Consider the following 21,108-nt stretch of genomic DNA (forward strand, 5'->3'; position numbering starts at 1 on the left):
TATTTTTGACAACTTCATAGTTTTACTTCACTACATTTCTAAAGAAAATGTACTTTTTACTCCATACATTTTCCCGGACACCCAAATTGTGCTCGTTACATTTTGAATGCTTAGCTGGACAGAAAAATGGTCTAATGCACAGACATATTAATATAACGCATTGTCATCCCTACTGCCTCTGATCTGGCAGACTCACTAAATACATGCTTCGTTTGTAAATTATGTCTGAGGGTTGGAGCGTTTCCCTGGCACCATTTTCTTTCTTCAAATTGCCATCTGGTTTGCTTAAGGAATTTGAAATGTATACTTTATTCTTAAGTATATATAAAACCTTTTTTTTAAACATTTACTCAAGTAGGATTTTACTGGGTGACTTTCACATGAGTCATTTTCTATGGAGGTATCTTTACTTTGACTGAAGTAGGACAAATAGAGTACTTTTTCCACCACTGTGCTGTAGTTGAAGAAAAGATCTAGAGCCCACTATTGGCTGCCTAGGCTAGCTATGGCTCAAACTACAACAAAATCAGACTCAATCTTAGATCTGTTTTGTTGCACTGAAAAGTGGCTGATATAATGTTGATTAAATCAGAGAAACATTGATCTACACAGAGTGAACTCAAGTTAAATTCAATCTCTTGCATCCCTGACCAACCATCTGCATGGGAGTCCTGGAGGTGGTGCGTGTCTGTGCACGCAAACAGCTTAGAGTGAACATTGATCCAGACTTTCATACCTGCTTCAATGGCTTACTAAGACTATCATCCATTCTAAATATTACCTATTTAAATGGCAAAACCTTTAATAAGTTAATATGATTTCTCTTCCCATCGGGTGCCTTCATTGCCCTCTCCCCCACTTTTCCTATACCTGCCACTGCCTTGCTACCCCCCATCCCGTTTTCACTTTGTTTATGATTCAATGGTGTTGTATCCAGATGGTGTCAACACTAAATTTACACTGATAATACATAATATCCACTCATATGTATTCACTAAAGTCTGTGTGAGTGTCTTCCTACAGGTTTCTATGTATCCCCATATTGCTTCATAAAAGTTTGTCTAATTTTATGGCTGTGTCACATTTAGGTAGTAATTGCCTTTGTAGACTCTTCCACCAGCAAGATCTAGCTTGGGGACAAATCAAATGGTTACATGCTCCAAAATACAACAAGTTTAGACCTTACAGTGAAATGCTTACTTACAAGCCCTTAACTCGTCTTGAACTTTACTGTTGGTTAAGAAAATATTGACCAACTAAAGTCAAAAAGAATAAAAACAATAACATAACGAGGCTATATACAGGGGGTATCGGTACTGAGTCAGTGTGCGGGAGTACAGGTTACTTGAGGTAATTTGTACATGTAGGTAGTGGTAGGACAAGGTTAGCCTTTGCAGTTTTAACTTTGTAATATTACAATTTTCCAACATTAACATTTAACTAAAGTCAACACTTTAGTTAAAGTTGTATGGAAAAGTCAGGTTTATTTTATGAACATAGTAATACTTTTGGTATCATTTAGCAGACGCTTTTATCCAAAACTTGGTTATACGTGCATACATTTTAAGTGGGTGGCCCCTGAGAATTGAACCCACAATCCTGGCATTGGAAGCGCCATGCAAGTTAACCCACTGTTCCTAGGCCGTCATTGAAAATAAGAATTTGTTCTTAACTGACAAAAATTCTGTACCAACTGAGCTACACAAACCACCAATATTTGCTGTTGAGTAGACAAGTGTTGTATAACGTCAATTGAGCAGAACTCAAATGTAACTAAATGGCCAGAATAATAGATGAATGCCCAACTCCACATCAATCGATAGTACTTCATGTAAATCTAAAAGAACTGTATTTCTAATATGGGAATTTTAGGCTGGGTTGAAATGTTCCCCATATTGCTTATACTTATCCTCCAAATTGATCCCTAGGGGCTAGTGCTCAATTAGGGACTTAAGTCTAGTCCTACCTTATCCGGTTTCCAATACCCTTCTCTTTCCCTTGCAGTTGCTGATGACAATCTAGTAAGCAAGAAGTGGGACTAAAAGAACATCAGGAGTATAAAGGAGAGAAAAGAATAAGAGGAAGGGTGGAAGCACTTCCCAGAAAACCAGAGCGCAGACCTTCACTAGAAGTGAGAGAAAAAAGTCCAACAAGATCAAAGAATGAAACAAAAGCCACCAGAAAATTAAAAAACTTTTAAAAAACTAAAAATGTAAAATAAAATAAAAATATATATTTCTTTGTGTATGTATTGAAATTAAGTTAATATAAGAAAGTGTTATGAACAATATATTCAAATTATTCTGACTATTCTTAAAAAATAAAAGCTGTATTAAAAGAGAATACAAGAGTGGCTGATTAATTGTTATTGGTTTGATTCCCAGTATCTCATACTTGCTTATGGTTGATGAGAAGCATCTTCGCCTTCACTTATGAGTCCTTTGGTGTCTGTGGAGATCAACCATGGATTTACAGCTGCAGACAGCGCATGTGAAGGCTTGGTTGAAGGGGGCAGGAATAGCCCTGTGAGCATGCCTCAGGTGGCTAGGTCTTCTATACTGGATGGATTGATCTTGCACCACTTCAGAGTGGTTTTCATTCGTTCCTGCATCCGTTTCTTCTGGCCACCAGCAGAGCGTTGGCCTTCATGTGGCCGTTGAGCACTTTCGGCAGATGTCGGCCCTCTAGGACGCAGATGACATGACCAAGCCATCTTAGTTGGTGATTGTTTAAGGTGGACTGCATGCTACCACTGCCAGCCCATTTCAGTACCTCCGTGTGGTGTACTGCATCCTGCCAGGTAACACAGAGGATCTTCTTGAGGCCCTTTATTTGGAAGGCCTCCAGGGTTTTAATGTGCCAACTAAGGGATCCATGCTTCACCGCTGTATAACAGGGTGGACACACACACACACTCTCACTCCGCAAACAATTACACAAGAAAAACATGATCCTGCAATGGGTAGTTTTTCAATGTATATTTATATATTAAGGCAATTAGTTTCAACAAGAGAATGCAAAATTCATTCACAGGTTTCTTCTCTTATTCTTCATTTTAAAAAGTGGTAAAGTTTGAAAAAGGTATAAAGGTAATTGTGTCACTGGAATGGTTGTTTAGAGTTTAGTGTTACTCGCTGGTATCAACAAGGGCAATGCTTTTAGATCAATGATTGGAAGTCAAGCAAAGTGCCCACTGGTCCTGAGAGGTGGATGAGTGTGTGCATTTCCATGTGTCAGAAGTATCATAACTTACAGTAGATACTGGCCTATTTTCAACATATTGCATTTTAGTGACTTCCACTAAAGCAGTAATGGAGTGTTTCTCATCACATCCGACTGGCGGGAATGTCGAGTCAGGAACTTCAATACAAATATTCAAATTCTCAATGAGTCCAGTTAAAAAAGGGGGTTAAGGCCAGTCTTCGAATTAATGTTTGGTCATTGAACAAGAGAAAATACATTTTTTAAACTCCCAAATATGGAAAGATGTGGAGGGCGCTCAAGCAACAAGTCAAGGTGCAACCAAAAATATACCATCATTGAACAGCTCCAAAGTACAAATATTCCAAGTCACATTACAAGCTGAGGTGGTGATTCCCAATGCTGGAGAGGATTAGCCTGAACAAGGCCAGCAAAGATCTGACTCATTATTAGTGGTCTGGAATGAAAGGTGATTTGTCTATCAGTGATTATTCACAGTGCCTTGCTAAGCCCACTCCTCTTGAAAGCGGGGATAGTAGTCACGTCTTTCTCCATGGTTACGGTTGCACTTCATGTCCAGCCTCGTTCTTATTGGTCACCCTTGGAATACTTCCCGTTTCTCCCGTCGCTTTGGCTCTGTTGTGCTGCTCTGATAGACTCACGTGGCATCAGTGGGTGGGGCACCCTCTTCAGGAAGCCCCTCCTCCAAGATGTCCCTGACCTGGTCCAGAGTTTCAGCCTGACGGATCAACTCCAGCTTCACCTAGAAGAAAGCGATAAAGGACGGAGAGACAAACAAAAGGGAGAGAGAGGGTGGAGTAAGAAGCCTCATGGTCATTTGACTATGGAAGAAAAATGATATGGAACCCAGCTGGACTTGACCTAGATCAGTGGTGTAAAATAACATAAACCAACCCAATGTGAATACACCCCCAGTGGGCTGGTCCTGAATCTGTGTAATGTACCTGCAGTGACTGTGAAAGCTGGACAAAGTCCCTCTGCACCATCTGGCTGGTGTCCACCTGAGAACGCATACTGATGATCTGGCTACGCAGCTCCAAACACTGCTGCTGGAGGGACGCCTAGGAGGGAGACAGAAAGGGAGTGAGAATGGTGAGAGGGAAATAACTACAGTAACATGTTATCTTTCCTACTTTGGGAACACTAAGTACACAAAAGGTACAACACGGACGGACACAAATCCATCCCTGGTCCCCCTGTACAGTACCTTGTCATGGCTGAGAGTCTTGCTGTCTCCTTGTAGGTGTGAGAGCGCCACGCCGAGGCCTTGTAGCTCGGTGCGACCGTTCTGTAGCTCCAACTGCAGCGTCTCCTTTTGACACTGGACCCGCTCCATCTCGGTCTTCAGACTGGACAGCTGCACTGCAGAGGGCAAAGCTTTTATTGAACAAGGAAGTCCCATCGAGGTTAGAAGACAACGGGCGTGTTCGAGCAGATACGTTTTGTCAAGTCACCGCCTTTCAAAGTGTATTGCATTATGTGGGTAACTGCTTGAACATCACAAAAACAACCATGTGATCAAAGGTTATGTGGTTTGATGAAGTCCCCTTCAATTGCTGCAGTTGCTTTTCACCGACGGCACCATGCAGCCATCGCCTGGCTACTGGGAGGCACTACTTGTCAACCAATCAATGTTTTTGGTATTTGAGACCTTTTACAAATGCTTTACACACTACCTTCAGAAAGTATTCATACCCCTTGACTTATTCCACGTTGTTGTGTTACAGCCTCAATTCAAAATGGATTAAATCAATTTTTTTCCTGCTCACCCATTTACACAATACCCCATAATGACAAAGTGAAAACGTGTATTTTTTTTTTTATGTTAACAAGTAAATACAGAAATATCTCATGACATAAGTATTCACACGTTAGAATCTCCGTTGGCAGAGATAACAGCTGTGAGTCTCTGGGTAAGTCTTTAAGAAACGTGTCAAACTCATTCCTGGGGGGGGGCAGTGTTTACGCTCCTCCCTTGTACTTGATTGATGAATTAAGGTCACTAATTAGTAAGGAACTCCACTCACCTGGTTGTCTAAGTCTTAATTGAAAGGATAAAACAAAAACTAGCATACACTAGGCCCGCCATGGAATGAGTTTGCCACCCCTGCTCTAAGCACACCTGGATTGTACAATATTTGCCCATTATTCTTTAAGCTCTATCAAATTGGTTGTTCATTGTTAGAAATCCATTTAAGTCTCACCATATTCACCCTGATTTAAGTCAAAACTGTAACTCGGCCACTCAGGAACATTCACCGTCTTCTTGGTAAGCAACTCCAGTGTAGATTTGGCCTTGTGTTTTAGTGTCTGATGGAAACATGCTCACCAGCCTGTGCAGGTCTACAATTTTATCCCCGTTGTCCTTGCATATCTCTGGTCTTGGCCATTGTGGAGAGGTTGGAGTCTGTTTGATTGAGTGTGTGGACAGGTGTCTTTTATACAGGTAACGAGTTCAAACAGATGCAGTTAATACAGGTAATGAGTGGAGAACAGGAGGGCTTCTTAAAGAAAAACTAACAGGTCTGTGAGAGCCAGAATTCTTACTGGTAGGTAAGTGATCAAATACTTATGTCATGCAATAAAATGCAAATTAATTACTTAAAAACAATGATTCTGTATTTTTTTGTACATTTGTCCGTCTCTCACAGTTGAAGTGTACCTATGATAAAAAATTAGACTTCTACATGCTTTGTAAGTTGGAAAACCTGCAGTGTATCAAATACTTGTTCTCCCCACTGTATATATACCATTTTCTCGATCTGAATCTGTACTTTTATCCAATATGATTAACACCGTTTCAATGTTGCTCCATAGGACCAAATCCAAGTGGTAGGTCACATTTCAGCTTTACATGTTTAATTAATTTGTACATATTTCAAAAAACACAATTCCACTTTGACATTACGGTGACAAATCTCAATTGAATAATTTTAAAATTTTGTCAAACAATATGTGGAAAAAGTCAAGGGGTGTGAATACTTTCTGAAGGGACTTCAGAAAGCATGTTTTCAGTTTGTGATCTGGGGTTAAAGAAATGTTTAATAGACCTTTATAAAGGTCTTGGCTGTGGCAGATGCACCTCCCTGACTTTCGTCTACAGTCGTCTTCATTAGCCTACCTAATCTAACGTAACCTATGAGTTTACTACGGTCAGCGCTTGTTATCAACTGCCCGTGTGTGATGCATTAATGATTAATTACTATGGCCTTCTATACCACACACTTGCATATGATCTCTCTCACACACAAATATAAAATAATGCCCACTCACCTTGTAAAACTTCTGTTGTGGCAGAACCATAGGAGAAAGAGAGAATGTATGTTGGTTTTGAACCAGCTGGCAAGTTCTATTACACTTAGACACAAAGAAAGAGCAAAGGAAAGGCAGATGAACAGACCGCTCTCCTCCACGCGGGTCTCCAGTTGTTCTTTCAGATTGACGATCTCAATACGCAGCCTCTCCTCACTGTGTGCCCCCTACAGGTGAGTACAGTAGTGCATACAGTAATAGTATGTTTCCTTTGTATTGCAATGATTCTTGACTGTATGAACACACAAGTGCACGCATAGACACACATACTGTACCTGTAGTGTAGGACCAAGGGGTGTGTTGGCGTCCCCTGCCCCAACCATCTCCTCGATCTCCTCCCCTTTTAGCCTGGACAGCTCTTTACACACCCTCCTCTGAGAGAGACACAGCTCTGCCTGGGAACACAACACACAAGCACACACACAAAACATCTCAAACACACATTACATGAACCTCATCCCTCCTCCTCCTCCCTGGTTGGACCAAGTGCCGGTCACTCACCAGCCTGCTATGGATGGCATTCTGTGATTGGTTGAAAGACTTCTGCAGCTCCTGTAGGAGGGCCTCGGAGGTCTGAACCTGAGACTGGAGAACTGAGACCTGACACACACACAACACACAGTAACATTCAATTCCGTGGATAACTGACGTTTCTCAATATACAGTATATGCCATGTGTGTAAAGGTGTGCGTACGTGTTTGTGGGTCTCAGTAGTCTGTGTGTCCAGCTCGCTCTCCAGCTTGGTCCTCTCTTCCCTCAGTCGACTCAGCTCTCCCTCCCGCTCCACAACCTGCACATCAGACCACACCACATTAGACACCATGAGTCCACACCACGTCAGACGTCACAAGACCACACCACAGAAGACGTCACGAGTCCATTACAGACCTGTACAGTTCTGCTCACCTGTTTGATAGTCAAACACAACAATGTTGGCTGTTTTAACAGGCTTTAAGTACACTTAAAAATAACTGCAATAATTTCAAAAACATTTTACAGAGTTATCGTTCATATAACGAAAATCAATTGAAATAAATTCATTAGGCCCTAAACTGTGGATTGTACATGACTGGGAATATAGATTTGCTCTGTTGGTCAGAGATGACCTTTTTTTGGCTGAGGCATGGATCAGAAAAACAGTCAGTATCTGGTGTGACCACGAATTACCTCATGCAGCACGACATCTCCTTGGGAGGGAGTTGATCAGGTTGATTGTGGTCTGTGGAATGTTGTCCCACTCCTCTTCAATGGCTGTGCAAAGTTGCTGGATATTGGCGGGAACTGGAACACGCCGTCGTATATGTCGGCGGATAAATGGCACGACAACGGGCCTCAGGATCTCGTCCCGGTATCTCAGTGCATTCAAATTGCCATCGATAAAATGTAATTGTGTTTGTTGTCCATAGCTTATGCCTGCCCATACCATAACCCACCATGGGGCACTGTTCACAACGCTGACGTCAGAAAACCGCTCGCTAACACGACACCATACACGCCGTATGCCATCTGCACGGTACAGTTGAAACCGTGATTCTACCGTGAAAAACACTTCTCCAGCGTGCCAGTGGCCATTGAAGGTGAGCATTTGCCCACTGAAGTCAGTTACGACGCCGAACTGCATTCAGGCCAAGACCTTGGTGAGGACAACGAGCATGCAGATGAGCTTCCCGAAGACGGTTTCAGACAGTTTGTGCAGAAATTCTTTGTTTGTGCAATCCCATGGTTTCATCAGCTTTCCGAGTGGTTTGTCTCAGACAATCCCACAGATGAAGAAGTCGGATGTGGAGGTCCTGGCTTGGTTACACGTGGTCTGCGGTTGTGAGACCGGTTGGACGTACTGCCAAATTCTCTAAAACGACGTTGGAGGCAGCTTATTGTAGAGAAATTAACATTAAATTCTCTGGCAACAGCTCTGGTGGACATTCCTGCAGTCAGCATGCCAGTTTGCACACTCCTTCAAAACTTGAGACATCTGTGGCATTGTGTTGAGTGACAACTGCACATTTTAGAGAGTGGCCTTTTATTGTCCACAGAACTTGTGTAATGATCATGCTGTTTAATCAGCTTCTTGATATGCCACACCTGTCAGATGGATGGATTATCTTGGCAAAGGAGAAATGCTCACTAACAGGGATGTAAACACATTTTTGCACAACATTTGAGAGAAATAAGCTTTTTGTGTTTATGGAACATTTCTTGGATCTTTTATTTCAGCTCATGAAACATGGGACCAACACCTTATATATTTTTTCAGTATAAGTCCTAGTTGGAGTGTGTTTGTGTGGCTGGTGCTCACTTGTTTGCTTAGTGAATTGATGTCAAAGTGTGTGTGTGTTCACCTGTGTGTTAAGCGAGTCCCATTCGGTGTGTGTGACCAGACGGTGGCCAGGCGGGGGCAGGTAGATGACCTCGGGCACCAGGGTTCCCGTGGAGACCAGGGAGGCGGTGTCTTCCTGGGAGGGTTGGCGGCGGGGCAGTGAGGGCGTATCCAAGGAGAAGGAGGAGAAAGAGGCGAAGTCACAGTTCTGGGAGAAATAGCCCTCCAGCCCTGCCCCTTCACCCTCCCCTGGTCCCTCAGCCTCCGCTGGTTGGCTATCCCATCCGTCTGTTCTTGGCTTTCTGAGGCTATTGGTGGGGTCTGTCGACTGGCCCTCGGACTGCATAGCTCCCGCCTCCACCCCGTCCTTCTTTATACTGCCCTGAGTGAGAGCGAGAGAGGTCAGAGACAAGGAAATGGGTTAAGTAACGTTGAGGTGAACACACACACACACACCTGAGACTGCACACTGGCTCTCCTCCACTGGGCACGCTCAGACTGCAGAGTAGATATTCTAGCCTCATACTGAGAGGCCGTCTCTGAGAATAGAAGAGAGAAACAAGATGACAGACAATAACAGGCCATCTAGATGGGTCCTACACATTGTCTGCATTCCAAATGGCATGCTATTCTCTATCTAGTGCAAAAATGTTGACAATAGCCCCCATTGGGAATGGATGATGAATAGAACGGAGCAACCTTCCTCAGAAGAGAGGGGACCCGCCCCATCTATACAATGGTAGGGAAACACTGGTATGTTGACAAAATGTCTTCGACCTCTGACTGCATCTCCTGGTCACACTGTGTGTGCGTGTGTGTTGTGGTGTGGTGTGTGTTATATGCGTGTGTGTGGCTCTCTCTCTGACCTCTGAGGGCCTCCTGAAGAGACTGCATCTCCTGGTCACACTGTCTCTGCAGCTCTCCCAGCTCCTCCTGTTTGCTCAGTTCGCAGATTGTTGCCACGCCCTGCCAGTGCTCCAGCTGCGCTCGGCAATCTGCTAGCTGGGCCTGCAAGCTCTCCATTGCACCTGACAAGAAGGAAAACAGATGTTATCTCTCAATTTATGGTGAACACAGGACAATGTGGTTCAACAGTCCCAGAGAGACAGGCTTCAAGATATCTTATGAGCTGTGTAAAGCATGATCATGCAAGCAATTGCATCTAGGCCTACTACACAGGCTATCCCTTCCAATGTCAATAACATTATAAAACACCCAATGCAAAGCAATTCACGAATGTAATAATACACCCGTTGACAATCGAACTGACAGATAACATTGTTTTGGCTGTCTCAGTGGAGACATGGCAATCCTTGGCACACTCCTTCCACAGCTTCTAATTAGGCTGACTGACGTCTCCACAAAAATCATGCTTATTATGGCTAAATCCCTGCCTCTTTCTACAATTCCTCTTCTGAAAATCTGATTTTAAACCTAACCACACTGCTGACCTTACGCCTAACTAACCTTAAATTAAAGACCTAAAAGTACATTTTAGTTTATACATTTTTACTTTGTGGTAGTAACAGGAAGGTCAAAAGAGTTCACTCAGCAAGTGACAGCTCCAGCAATAGCAACATTTCGTACATGTTCAGTGGTCTGTAGCTACATTCCGAAATTCGCACGCATTTGTGAGATTTGGCTATATCACAAAGGGTTAACGTTAGTTAGCTAGCAATCAAGCCAGCGTAGCTAAAGCACTTGTTGATGGCAAACTTGGTGACTTTCTTACCAGTGTCGTCCTTCTGAGAGTTCACCGACGGTTCCATTATCATTTGTTTCCGAGCTGTTCTATAATGGCACCAACTGTCTTAGTCGTGAAAAACATCTACTGGTTGGGTTGGTGTGAGAGCTCAAAGCATGACTTATTCACTCCTGGTCAACCTCAGGAAATAACTTTCCCCGGTTTAAACCCACGGATATTACTTAACATCCTTCCTAAATGCCGACGACTGCATTGGATTTTCCGTTATTCTCCCCAGTTAAACTACCGTATTGTGAAGGGATAAGCAAATCCTAATATGTGGGTTATTAAAATGCCAACCATTTTAAAAGGGAGAGAATCTGTATTTTGAATACAGATAATAAGTCCTGTCTTAGTTTCCGTATGTCTGTTCCTGCCACGAATTCTGCGTAGCTGTGTCAAATATTTTTTTTTAAATGGACTGTACGTTATTTATTAGGGATACCTGGAGAAAATTGGATCTCTGAAATGAAAATTACGGCCCTCCTTTCAGTAAAATATATTTTGACCTGACCCTACCCGAAAACACTTAAAAAAGTGACCCTCCCCTATACCCCAAATAATAATTAAACATAAAGTGGATACCAGAGAAAATTCCTACATTTTACCCTCACTCCTACGACAGACCAGAGCCTTAGAAAATATATATAATAGTACCAGTCAAAAGTTTGGACACACCTACTCATTCCAGGGCTTTCTTTATTTTTTTACTATTTTCTACATTGTGGAATAATAGCAAAGACATGAAAACTATGAAATAACACATATGGAATCATATAATCAAAACAATGTTAAACAAATATATTTTATATTTGAGATTCTTCAAAGAAGCCACCCTTTGCCTTGATGGAAGCTTTGCACACTCTTGGCATTCTCAACCAGCTTCACCAGCTTCCCACATATGCTGAGCACCTTTTGGCTGCTTTTCCTTCATTCTGCGGTCCAACTCATCCCAAACCATCTCAATTGGGTTGAGTTCAGGTGATTGTGGAGGCCAGGTCATCTGATGCAGCACTCCATCACTCTCCTTCTTGATCAAATAGCCCTTACACAGCCTGGAGGTGTGTTGGGTCATTGGCATGTTGAAAAACAAATGATAGTGGGACTAAGCGCAAACCAGATGGGATGGTGTATCGCTGCAGAATGCTGTGGTAACCATGCTGGTTAAGTGTGCCTTAAATTATAAATAAATCGCAGGCAGTGTCACCAGCAAAGTACGCCAACACCTCCACCATGTGTAACGGATGTGAAACGGCTAGCTTAGTTAGCGGTGTGCGCTAAATAGCGTTTCAATCGGTTACGTCACTTGCTCTGAGACCTTGAAGTACTGGTTCCCCTTGCTCTGCAAGGGCCGTGGCTCTTGTGGAGCGATGGGTAACGATGCTTCGAGGGTGAATGTTGTCGTTGTGTGCAGAAGGTCCCTGGTTCGCGCCCGGGTATGGGCGAGGGGACGGTTTAAAATTATACTGTTACATTGGAAAGCCGCGGCCCTTGCAGAGCAAGGGGAACTACTACTTCAAGGTCTCAGAGCAAGTGACGTAGTGACGAGCTCCTGGGCGGAACTTCTGGGATGAGAACAGAGGAGGCTGGTGAAACGCTATTTAGCGCACACCGCTAACTAAGCTAGCCGTTTCACATCCGTTACACTCACCCCCCTTTTGACCTTCCTCCCTTTTCCGCAGCAACCAGTAATCCGGGTCAACAGCAGTATAATTTTAAACCGTCCCCTCACCCATACCCAGGCGCGAACCAGGGACCTTCTGCACACAACGACAACATTCACCCTCGAAGCATCGTTACCCAACGCTCCACAAGAGCCGCGGCCCTTGCAGAGCAAGGGGAACCAGTACTTCAAGGTCTCAGAGCAAGTGACGTAACCGATTGAAACGCTATTTAGCGCACACCGCTAACTAAGCTAGCCGTTTCACATCCGTTACACATGCTTCACACTGGGAACCACACATGCAGAGATTACCGTTCACCTACTCTGAGTCTCACAAATACACAACAGTTGGAAACAAAAATCTCAAATTTGGACTCATCAGCCCAAAGGACAGATTTTCACCAGCCTAATGTCCATTGCTCATGTTTCTTGTCCAAAGCAAGTCTGTTCTTATTGGTGTCCTTTAGTAGTGGTTTCTTTGCAGCAATTTGACCATGAAGGCGTGATTCACACAGTCTCCTCTGAACAGTTGATGTTGAGATGTGTCTGTTACTTTTATTTGTGCTGCCATTTGAGGCTGGTAACTTTAATGAACATATCCTCTGCAGCAGAGGTAACTCTGGGTCTTCCTTTCTTGTGGCAGTCCTCATGAGAGCTAGTTTCATCATAGCGCTTGATGGTTTTTGCGACTGCACTTGAAGAAACGTTCAAAGTTCTTGAAATATTCCCGTGTTGACTGACCTTCATGTCTTGAAGTAATGGACTGTCACTGTACATAGATTTTAATTGTGTTATTGACTGTACTTTTGTTTATCCCATGTGTAACTACTGTGTTTTTTGTCGCACTGCTTTGCCTTGGCCAGGTTGCAGTTGTAAATGAGAACTTGTTCTCAACTGACCTACCTGGTTAAATAAAGGTGAAAAAAAAAATATTTGCTTACTTGAGCTGTTCTTGCCATAATATGGACTTGGTCTTTAACCAAATAGGGATATCTTCTGTATACCAACCCTACCTTGTCACAACACAACTGACTGGCTCAAACGCATTAAGGAAAGAAAATGTGAATACTGAATCTGCTACGATGAGAAGGAAACAGCCAACAGACCTATACACTTATTTCAATACATTTTATTTTCAATGTCCAGTAATGCAATATGGTATGAAATGACATTAACATCTACTGTCTCTTTACAGTTCAACCAATACATAAACACTTCCCTAATAGCTCTGAGCCATAAAAGGGCATTATAATGTCAAGCAGTAGAAATTAGTATTTCCTGAATAACAAAACGTATTCAGTGATACTGTACTAATGCATTTTGAAAAGGCCATTATACAAGTCCTTCGCTTTAGTCAACCTCTTCAATGGTTGAGCCTTGGGAGCTGGCACCAGAGCTAGATCGTGTCGGTGGTCATCTCTCCTTGCTGGTACAACTTGGTAATGATGAATGAAGCTCGTGCTCCTCTCAAAGCTGCTCTTCATATTGAAGGTGTAGTACTCCAGGGAGTTCTTGGCTGCAATTTTCTCCCTCTGCATTGTCATCAGCTTTGTATTTGTTGGCATCCTGCAACATCCTCTCAATGTCCTTTTTGCTGAGCCGCCCCTTGTCGTTGGTGATGGTGATTTTGTTCCCTTTGCCCTTGCTCGTGTCCACCACTGATATGTTCAGAGTCCCGTTGGTGTCAATGTCAAAGGTCACCTCAAGCTGAGGGATTCCTCATGGGGCAGGGGGGATTCCAGATAGCTCAGACACTAAACAGAAAATAACACCCCACTAAACCCAAACGGAAAATCACAATTTATATATGATCCCCAATCAGAGACAAGGATAGACAGCTAGCTGCCTCTGATTGGGACCCACACTCGGCAAAACAACAAAGAAATAGAAAACATATATGAAAAATAAATAGAAAACATGTATATGTAATTCTGTGTGATTATTTAGGTATTTAGTAAATAAATAATTAAACCAAATTTTGTATTGCTGATTCAACTTGATATAGCCAGGGTTCGTGAAGATAATCCAGAATTGTTTTTTTTTGTTCAAATGAGACTGAATAAGGTGACGATGAATAATTGACTGCTATTGATATAGACAGAAAATAGACAGAAAAACAATACTGTGGTGGCTGGTGAAGGGTTTCTTTCTCCATGACCCCTTGTTTCATATACACCCTTTAAGTAAATCGCAATTATGTTGTCTTGGTTTATTATTGTTGTCAGCTGAATTCACTTAGTCATCTGTTTCATCCTTCCTCCAGAACCTACAGCAGCTCACTCTCTCTGTCTCTGAAAAGGTTCCCACCAGAGCAGCAGCACTGTGAGCATGAGTGGAGACCTAGTCTGGGGCAGGAGGACCCAAAGCCCACACAGATTTATGAACAGGCGCTCAGGACCAGTTATGGGTAGAGAGCAGCTTCATGCTCTAGATCCAAAGACCCTAATGTTATATTCTCAATTGCTTTTGTCAGAATCAGGACTCAACAGAGCCTTCACATATTTACCAAACTGAAAGTGAGGAATATGGACAGGGAGCCTTTCTACCATGCACTTCAACAGAACAGATCAAAACAGAACCTGATGGAGAGGGTTCCATGTCCCTAGAACCAACCAGTGAACCTCAGCCCCTCTCTGCATTTAATCACTATTCTAGTGTTCAGCGTGGAAACAGTGTGATCCTCAGTGTAGATCGTGTGGCGAGTGGAGAGCTTCCATCAGGTTCAATGCCACTGGAATCAAAGAGTGCACGGGTCAGTCAAATTGGCACTGCTGGTCTTCATTGGTGCAAGTTGTGGGGATTCCTTTCACACCACGTTTTCTGTTATGATTAGAGTGCATACTAGTGAGAGAAAACCTGTCTGTGGTGTGTGTGTGTAGAACACTAAGTTTGTTTTGTTAATTCAAAAGAAAGTGTAATAGATCATCTTGAAACTAACTTTGACACACATTTGATTAAATGGAAATTTTGCAAATATAATCTGAACCTGCACATGGAGACTCATTATGAGAAATCTTTCCAGTGCCAGGTTTATGGTGATTGTTGTAAGTTAAAGAGTACTCTCATAAAGCCTCAGAAGATTCACATAAGGGAAAATGGACCAATGGAATGGCAGCAGGTCTGAAAAAAACGAAATGGAATCCCAAGAAAGTAACTTGAAGAGTATTTATTGCCATCAGTGAGAAGGTATATGAATAGATTAAAGTAGAATTCTTATAGGTATTCTGATTCTGCGTCTCTGCTGCCGGATCGAGGCCCCGCTGCTGCCACAGGCCAGGCCACAGCAAGCCAGTCCCTGGACCCCACTCTTTCCCCACCACCTTCCCACTGCTCAGCTGTACCCCGGTCCATTGCATGGTGCCAAAAGAGGAAGTGTGAGGAGTATGCACACGCCCAGCAGCAGGGCGCTCTTTACCCAAAGCGCTCAAATGTATACCCCCTGACATTTCAATTCCTCATCAGACACCAGAATATGACAAACTGCTCACCAAGCGCAGCGGGGGCCGTCCGGACCGCTATGCTGTTTTGCTATTCCGTGCATGCGTAACCGAAGAGAGATACCACAAGTGGGAACAGAATACTGTTAGGTTCTAATTCTCAGAGTAAAAAACTCAACTGACATTTATGAAAGCTTAACCAAGATTATTGTGCCCAGAGGGTCAATACAGCTGCATTCCGACAACACGTTTCTACCGCTGCAAGTACAGTTGAAGTCGGAAGTTTACACACACTCAGGTTAGAGTCATTAAAACTCGTTTGCCGACCACTCCACAAATTCTTGTTAACAAACTATAGTTTTGTCAAGTCGGTTAGGACGACACAAGTAATTGTTCCAACAATTGTTTACAGATAGATTATTTCAATTATAATTCACTGTATCACAATTCCAGTGGGTCAGAAGTTTACATACACTAAGTTGACTGTGCCTTTAAACAGCTCGGAAAATTCCAGAAAAGTATGTAATGGCTTTAGAAGCTTCTGGTAGGCTGATTGACATAATTTGAGTCAATTGGAGGTGTACCTGTGGATGTATTTCAAGGCCTACCTCTCAAACGCAGTGCCTCTTTGCTTGACATCATGGGAAAAAATCAAAAGAAGTCAGCCAAGACCTCAACAAATAAATTGGAGACCTCCACAAGTCTGGTTCATCCATGGGAGCAATTTCCAAACGCCTGAAGGTACCACGTTCATCTGTACAAACAATAGTACACAAATATAAACACCATGGGACCACGCAGCCGTCATACCGCTCAGGAGGAGACGCGTTCTGTCTCCTAGAGATGAACGTGCTTTGGTGCAAAAAGTGCAAATCAATCCCAGAACAACAGCAAAGGACCTTGTGAAGATGCTAGAGGAAACAGGTACAAAAGTATCTATATCCACAGTAAATCGAGTCCTATCTCTACATAACCTGAAAGGCCACTCAGCAAGGAAGAATGCCATAAAAAAGCCTGACTACAGTTTGCAACTGCACATGGGGACAAAGATCGTACTTTTTGGAGAAATATCCTCTGGTCTGATGAAACAAAAATAGAACTGGCCATAATGACCATCGTTATGTTTGGACGAAAAGGGCGAGGCTTGCATGCCGAAGAACACCATCCCAACCGACCCAAACACGGGGGTTGCAGCATCATGTTGTGTGGTTGATTTGCTGCAGGAGGGACTGGTGCACTTCACAAAATAGATGGCACTCATGAGGAACGAAAATTATGTGGATATATTAAAGCAACATCTCAAGACATCAGTCTTCAGTTAAAGCTTGGTAGCAAATTGGTCTTCCAAATGAACAATGACCCCAAGCATACTTCCAAAGTTGTGTCAAAATGGCTTAAGGACAACAAAGTCAAGGTATTGGAGTGGCCATCACAAAGCCCTGACCTCAACCCAATAGAAAATGTGTGTACAGATCTGAAAAAGCGTGTGCGAGCAAGGAGGCCTACCAACCCGACTCAGTTACACCTGTTCTGCCAGGAGGAATGGGCAAAAATTCACCCAATTCATTGTGGGAAGCTTGCGGAAGGCTACCTGAAACGTTTGACCCAAGTTTGATGTTTGACCCAACAATTTAAAGCCAATGTTACCAAATACTAATTGAGTGTATGTAAACTTCTGACCCACTGGGAATGTGATGAAATAAATAAAAGTTGAACTAAATCATTCTCTCTACTATTATTCTTACATTTCCCATTCTTAAAATAAAGTGCTGATCCTAACTCACCTAAAACTGAATTTTTCTGAGGATTAAATGTCAGGAATTGTGAAAAACTAAGTTGAAATGTATTTGGCTGAAGTGTATGTAAAAACTTCTGACTTCAACTGCATGTACCCAGTAGATCCCTCAGGTCCTCTGGCACTGGCCTTTTAACTGTCCCGAAGACTAGGACCAAGAGGCATGGAGAAGCAGCCTTTGGTTATTATGTCCCCAGCCTCTGGAATAGCCTTCCAGAGAACCTGAGGGGGCCCGAAACAGTGGACATATTTAAAAGGGATCTTAAAACACATGTTTTTTTTAGCTTTGCTTTTTCTTAGGGTGCTTTTTTAGTGTTTTAGTTTAAAATTGTTATTATTTTGTTTCTTGTGTAAATATTTCAGTTTTTATATTCATAGTTTTTTCCTTGTGAAGTGCATTGTGTTGCATTCATGTCTGAAATGTGCTATATAAATAAAGCTTCATTTGATTTATTATTCTGTTCCAGAATAAATGGCCTTTGGAATGAATGACTCAGGTCCTTCCTCCACTGCAGCCAGGTCCTTTCCTCCAGACTTTGTGGCTTGGAAAGGGTAGTGACTATTAATACATTAATCTAATAATCAAACAGATGGGGTTTTGGACAAGTAGGTACTTTAGTCAAAACACCTCCATCTAGTGGATATATAGTGTCATTAGAATGAGTAGGAAATCACTATTCAAGACGAAGGCTGGAGGATCATAATTGTTACTATAAAATAATGAATAAATGATGGAAGGGATTTATGTTTTGGTATGTTAATGACATCTCCATGGGGCCACCTTGGTTGGGGGTCAAAGGTCATACCTGTATGTATTTCGATACCTGTATGTATTCTGTATGTATTTTGAGGTATATTGATGAGACAGAATGGGCAGCAGTGGGATGTGCTTTATTTTCACATAGTACCATAAATGATAACTACACCAAACTTCACACAGAACAAGGAGACCCATTGGAAAAGTTTCATAGTCATCATAATTTAATATAAAATCAGTCACAACAGCCTATTTTCAAGATGGCCATTCATTTCAATGTGGAGAAACTGAATAGATTTTTCAGGGCATAGATTTGGGTGTCATTTTAGGGGATTTTTTTTTTAAAGGGTCTGATTGTCAAGAGGTTTTTAATTGACCTGTTTGTAGCTCAGGACCTGAAGCAAGGATATGCATCTTGATACCATTTGAAAGGAAACACTTTGAAGTTCGTGGAAATGTGAAATTAATGTAGGAGAATATAATACATTACAACTGGTAAAAGATAACACAAAGATGTTTCCCCCCCCCCCAATCATCTTTGAAATGCAAGACTAAGGCCATTAATAATAATAATAATAACCTGCCCAGGGACTGCGGTTGAACATTAGCCGGCTGGCTAAAACCGGCACTTTTACTGAAATGTTGATTAATGTGTACTGTCCCTGTAAAAATAAAATAAATAAACTATATCACTAGGTGCAATATAGGTTTTGGCAACTAGATGGCAGCAGGGTATGTGCAACGTTTTAGACTGATTCAATGAACCATTGTATTTCTCTTCAAAATGTTGTATCGAGACTGCCCAAATGTGCCTAATTAGTTTATTAATACATTTTCTAGTTTATAACTGTGCACTCTCCTCAAACAATAGTATGGTATTATCTTACTAAAATAGTTACTGTAAATTGGACAGTGCAGTTAGATTAACAAGAATTTACGCTTTCTGCCCATATCAGATATGTCTATTTCCTGGGAAATTGTCTTGTTACTTAAAACCTCATCATGCTAATCACATTAGCCTACGTTAGCTCAACCGTCCTGCCGGGGACCCACCGATCCTGTAAATAATTGGTGTAATAAGACTAAAACTGAAAGTGTATGTTACTGTGAGGAAAATGCTAAAAGACATCCCAGTATATGTATTTAGTCAAATTATTACCAGAGTGTCTGCTAAATTACTCAAATGTAAATGTAATAATGGTAGAAATATGACAAAATTACCAAAAATAAGGTCAGGTTAAGACGGGCTTAGGAGATCGTATACGTTTCTTCTATGAGATAGTATTAGTCATTTAACATGACCTTTATCAATTATGAAGCCATTATGTGCATAAATCCTTTTTTTAAATCACAAAATGTGACGTTACCTGATGAAGATGAACTCTTAGAACAAAACGTATAACATTTCCTAAGCCTGTACTTACCAAATAAGTCATTTTTGGCAATAACAATAAAAAAATACAAAAATGCCATTTATTACCCAATAGGCTGTCGAACGAACCATGGCAGAGTTAGTGCCTACAAAAATATGCCATTACTATTTCTCTCTAGAGCTGGAACAGCGAGCTGGCTGAATGTAGTGGCGCCCCCTGGGCCCTCTCCCCACTACCCCTTGGGGCAGGGTGCTGGCTGGATGAAGCGGCTACGGGTGGAGGTCAGACCCCCCTGTCCTGGGATCAGCTCTGAGTCCCTAGGTTGGCTCCAGCCCTCTCTGGGTGAATTTAGTAGCACACCCTGGTGGCCCCGGGCAGGGTACGGGCCCTCTCTCTGGTGGCCCCCCCCCCGGGTTTTTCCATCCCTCTCTAGCTGTCTCCCCCCTCTCTTCCTGGTGAGGGCAGGGGGTCGGCCCCCCTCTCCGGGAGATGCCCCCACCCAGGTGTAATGAACACGTGTAAAAATGACCATTACAAGCATTCTAATCACCTGTAAATGCACAATGAACAGGTGTAATGAATGCATGTAATGCACACTGAACAGGTGTAATGAACACGTGTACAAATGACCAAGTGAACAAAATTGAACAAGTGTTCCAATCATCTATAAACCCACACTAGACAGGCAAAAAAATCACATGTACAAAGAAGGACATTTGACACTTGAAAAAAGCAAGTGATAAATGATAATTACAAGTTAAGAAGTGTTACAGGTAACAGGATTTGAACCTTTTGGCCTTCTATAGCTTCCTGAGAATTCCGCTCATGCAGAATAACACAGTTCATATGCACACCATAGTATGGAACACAGATTGGGTCTTGAAACACGTGGCCGTGTAAAGTAAGCAGGTGCAGATGCCAAATTAACGTTTTCACGCTCTAAGTTAACACCTATATAAGTCAAATAAGCACGTGCACACACGATCCAACTTGCTAAATAAACGTCTGCAAGCAGTCCTGCACAATCAAATTAACACCTACAGCTGCTAAATGTACACATGCACACGCCAACACACGCGTGCTTTAATATGCTAATTTTACTAGCCAATTTCCCTTTCTCCTCCTTTCAGATTTAAGTTTGAAGGAACTTCCTTTCCACTGCAAGCAGAGTATGAACTTTTACAAGGTAACGATTTTGTCTTTGAAAATTGTTGTTACTGAATCATAAAGTTTATCAGCTGGTTTACAGTGGAAGGATCTGTTTCTCAACACTGGCTCTAAAATTCAGCTAACATCACCAGGATCAGCAGTGTTTAGCATAAGCTAAGTCAGATACTGGCTAGCTAATTTACCTAAGGTCGATAGCCTCGAACCCCTGCCATATTATATCATATAGTTAGCCTCAAACTCTGCCCGGCCATACTGCTACTCGCAAGTGAACTGCGCCGTCTTGTGTTTTATTAAAAGCCCACCTGAAAAAAAAATTT

General features: G+C 42.3%; 2 protein-coding genes and 1 pseudogene across 6 annotated transcripts in view; 1 reads left to right on the forward strand and 2 right to left on the reverse strand.

Annotated features, from left to right (window-relative positions):
- The window catches only part of LOC124037951 (sarcoplasmic/endoplasmic reticulum calcium ATPase 1-like), a 35,717-nt gene extending 33,374 nt beyond the window's left edge, over positions 1-2,343 (forward strand). For both annotated transcript variants that reach the window (XM_046353250.1, XM_046353249.1), the window contains one exon: positions 2,005-2,343. In XM_046353250.1, the coding sequence (XP_046209206.1) occupies positions 2,005-2,042 (38 nt within the window). In that variant the 3' untranslated portion in view covers positions 2,043-2,343. The remainder of the gene's footprint in view (positions 1-2,004) is intronic.
- Positions 2,344-2,949: 606 nt separating this feature from the next.
- The window catches only part of LOC124037952 (rab GTPase-binding effector protein 2-like), a 36,153-nt gene continuing 17,994 nt past the window's right edge, over positions 2,950-21,108 (reverse strand). The window contains exons 1-12 of one of the 4 annotated variants that reach the window (XM_046353251.1): positions 10,585-10,870; positions 9,719-9,880; positions 9,309-9,391; positions 8,875-9,234; positions 7,230-7,325; positions 7,036-7,134; positions 6,810-6,929; positions 6,623-6,701; positions 6,496-6,507; positions 4,430-4,584; positions 4,167-4,283; positions 2,950-3,964 (exon numbers count right to left, since the gene is read on the reverse strand). In XM_046353251.1, coding sequence (XP_046209207.1) covers positions 3,860-3,964; positions 4,167-4,283; positions 4,430-4,584; positions 6,496-6,507; positions 6,623-6,701; positions 6,810-6,929; positions 7,036-7,134; positions 7,230-7,325; positions 8,875-9,234; positions 9,309-9,391; positions 9,719-9,880; positions 10,585-10,627 — 1,431 coding nt within the window. In that variant the 5' untranslated portion in view covers positions 10,628-10,870 and the 3' untranslated portion in view covers positions 2,950-3,859. Of the gene's footprint in view, positions 3,965-4,166; positions 4,284-4,429; positions 4,585-6,495; positions 6,508-6,622; positions 6,702-6,809; positions 6,930-7,035; positions 7,135-7,229; positions 7,326-8,874; positions 9,235-9,308; positions 9,392-9,718; positions 9,881-10,584; positions 10,873-21,108 lie in introns of those variants that run through there. The other 3 variants (XM_046353255.1, XM_046353254.1, XM_046353253.1) reach the window with 3 other exon arrangements.
- LOC124038677 lies at positions 13,507-15,615 on the reverse strand (annotated as a pseudogene).

This window comes from Oncorhynchus gorbuscha, linkage group LG06 (genome assembly GCF_021184085.1).
Source record: "Oncorhynchus gorbuscha isolate QuinsamMale2020 ecotype Even-year linkage group LG06, OgorEven_v1.0, whole genome shotgun sequence".
In the NCBI taxonomy this organism is placed as follows: Eukaryota; Metazoa; Chordata; class Actinopteri; order Salmoniformes; family Salmonidae; genus Oncorhynchus; species Oncorhynchus gorbuscha.